The sequence below is a fragment of the Austrofundulus limnaeus genome, unplaced genomic scaffold, assembly GCF_001266775.1.
Source record: "Austrofundulus limnaeus strain Quisiro unplaced genomic scaffold, Austrofundulus_limnaeus-1.0 Scaffold173, whole genome shotgun sequence".
Taxonomy (NCBI): Eukaryota; Metazoa; Chordata; class Actinopteri; order Cyprinodontiformes; family Rivulidae; genus Austrofundulus; species Austrofundulus limnaeus.
In genome coordinates, this window is record NW_013952575.1 from 49,902 (window position 1) to 53,136 (window position 3,235).

Sequence of the window (3,235 nt, forward strand, 5' to 3'; positions counted from 1 at the left end):
GTAGTGTTGAGAGCAGCAGACAGCTTAAGTTTCACTTTCACTTTGCTCTGTTACTGCCGAGAGCCTGCTGGAGTTATGGGTGGGGTGTGTGGGATGGGGGGGTGGGGAGGTGTGCTTCGTAATGAGGAAGCTCGGCTTGGAGACACATCCCAGAGGCAGAGATGGTCCCAAAAGGCGTTTCTGGTCCCCACCTGTCGTTTTGCTCCTCAGCATGGCTGCTTAAAAACGCTGCAGGATTTATCAAACATGCATGAATGATTCAGAGCAAGGATTTGGACATGTTTTTTAATGACAGTATAACATTATACACATTACAAACATTATAACATGATTTAAAACTCAAAAAAGTTGATTTTACATGATATTGCCCCTTTAAGTAATACAACACAAACTCAGCCATTTAGTGATAATAAACATGAAATATTCACTTTCTTTATGCTTCAAACACAAAAAGCAAAAAAAAAAACATTATTAATGTTATTAAATGTTGTCTTTCAAAAATGGCATTCATATTTAACACAAAAAACATGCCACAGGCACTTAAAAATGTTATTTTGATATAATGATCTGTAACAGAAAAGTAATTAATGAAGTCGTCAGAGATTTTCATAAAATGTTTTGCGTTTTGTCACAGTTTCATGCTCCCCTTGTTTTGCGTCCCAATGCAGAGTGCGATCCAGGCTTCTTTGGTGCCGGCTGTGAGCAGCCATGTGACTGTCCAGGTGGAGGGTCATGTGATCCCAGGACTGGAGATTGCTTCAAACAGTGTCCTGCAGGCCTTCATGGAGATCTGTGTCAGCTGGGTGAGACGAAAGGCTGCTTTGAAGCACCGCAAAGGACAAACACTTAAATAAAATACAAATAACTGAATACAAACAGGAAAAAACAAYAACAACAAAAAATAAAAACTGATGTCAAGTTATTCCAATTTTGGTTGAGTTTAACATTTTTATTATAATTCACTGCCTTACAGATGTTCAAAAGGTATTTTAATATAAATGAACAGTCCACTGATATCATCATTAAATACAAGAGTGTGTGCGGGATATATGAAGTGGTCTTCGTACGGTTACATGTTGACATCAGAAATTTTTTGCTAATCTGCACCCTTTCTAGCATCAATCTTTAAATGTATTCAATTCATCCAAAGAAGCAAATATAAAAATATGTTTCTTTTGATAAACTGAACGCATTTAAAGGGTGAAATACAATAAATATGTCTTTGTCTTGATTTCAGCTGGATGCGTAGGTGTTCTTATTGTTTTAAGCTGCACAACGTCACAGACGACTTTTCCTGCACAGCAGGGTGTCCTCTAGCTGTTTATTCTGAAGGTTGATGATAAGTTCAACCCTCTGCTCTGTGTTCCAAACTGATACTGACATTTCTTTATGAGCTGAAATTTGTTTTTGTGAACTGGACTAAAACAACAGAGCAGAATTCCTCTAAACTATGTTACTATTAATGCAGAAAAGACGTGTAGGCTCAGCTGAGTTTGTCTAAGACAAATAAACAAGTCTATAATTTATTTTTTTTGTGGATTTTTTTGTTTTGTTTTGTTTTTTATAAGCTCAAGTTGCAGGTTGGATCTTGACAGTGATGATTTACTATGGTTACTACTCCAGAAGCTTTTGGCAGAAGCAGAATAAAAGTTTTTTTTCTAAACTTTCCCTTGTGCAGTTCGCTTTTCTTACCCAGACTCTTCTCTGTGACCGCTGTTTTACCCGTCTCTGCTTTTAATTCTCGTGTTTGTTTGTTATCAGCATGTCAAGCAGGAAGCTTTGGTGAAAACTGTCGCCTGACCTGTGACTGCCAAGGAGCTCCCTGTGATCCTGTAACTGGAGAGTGCATTTGTCCTGCTGGGAAGACAGGAAACTCATGCCAAGAAGGTATTTATTTTGTCACACGGCCCTTTGATAATAGTCTGAAGAGGAAACACAAGACCACAAGTTCTAGTTTAAACTCACTGACATTACAAGTTTACTGTATTTGCAAGTCATTGAACAACAGTTTTACGCTCCTTTATGACGAACTGATTTGCAAGTGCCCAATGTTTTTTAAGCAAGTTTTACTGCAAGGCTTCACATGAAATAACCATCAGGATTTGTTTACTGATCCTTTTGTCTGAACATGACTTGCTCCTTCCCAGACTGCCCTGATGGATTCTGGGGGCCAAGGTGCCAACATCCTTGCCCTGACTGTGCGAATAGCGCCTCCTGCAGCAAGCAAACTGGTATGTGTGACTGCAAGGCAGGCTTCATGGGAAACCTCTGTCAAAATGGTGAGTTTGCATAAAAGCTAAATTGAAGTGCTATTTCATAAGTTTTTTGTTACACAATCACTTAAAGTTAGGTTTTGAATAAATTGAATAATTTCTGCTGCTTCATGAAGAACTTTTTTATAAGGATTTTTTTTTTTTTGTTGTACACAGGGTGTCCTGCAGGTTTTTATGGACCAGGCTGTCTGACACCCTGTTCTTGCCACCCTGGTGCCAGTTGTGACCCCAAGACTGGACTCTGCCTGTGTCCTCCTGGCAGAAGTGGCCATGACTGCGCAACGTGTATGAGTTTACTGGGCAGACGAGTAATACAAATACAGTACAGACCAAAGGTTTGGACACACCTTCTCATTCAAAGAGTTTTCTTTATTTTCCTGACTATGTAAATTGTAGGTTCACACTGAAGGCATCAAAACTATGAATTAACACATATGGAATGATATACTTAACAAAAAGGTGTGAATCAACTGAAAATATGTTTTATGCTCTAGGTTTTTCCAAAGTAGCCACCTTTTGCTTTGATTACTGCTTCGCACACTCTTGGCATTCTCTTGATGAGCTTCAAGAGGTAGTCACCTGAAAAGGTTTTCACTTCACAGGTGTGCCCTGTCAAAGTTTAATAAGTGGGATTTCTTGCCTTATAAATGGGGTTGGGACCATCAGTTGTGTTGTGCAGAAAGTGGGTACAGTAGACAGCTAATAGTCCTACTGCCTAGACTGTCATCATTATCATTTCTTAAAGTGTATCTTACCCCCCCACCCCCCACTGTGAAAAGATAACTCCGCCCCAAGGCGAAATTTGAAAAATGCATCAAAGTGGGTAGGGGAGGGGGGGTTAGAGAGCAGAGGTGTGGCCAGGACGAAAGAGCTGTCCGCCTCACACCACATCAGCCTCGGACAGAGGAGTGGAGTGCTCCGCGACAGCCTGACATAAAAAAAATAAAAGCATACAGCTGCAG

General features: G+C 40.0%; 1 protein-coding gene across 1 annotated transcript in view; it reads left to right on the forward strand.

Moving 5' to 3' along the window:
• The window catches only part of LOC106523986 (multiple epidermal growth factor-like domains protein 6), a gene marked incomplete at its 5' end in the record, with an annotated part of 34,040 nt that overhangs the window by 8,685 nt on the left and 22,120 nt on the right, over positions 1-3,235 (forward strand). The window contains 4 exon segments of the mRNA XM_014017589.1: positions 669-803; positions 1,762-1,887; positions 2,148-2,279; positions 2,430-2,558. Of these exon segments, the coding sequence (XP_013873043.1) occupies positions 669-803; positions 1,762-1,887; positions 2,148-2,279; positions 2,430-2,558 (522 nt within the window).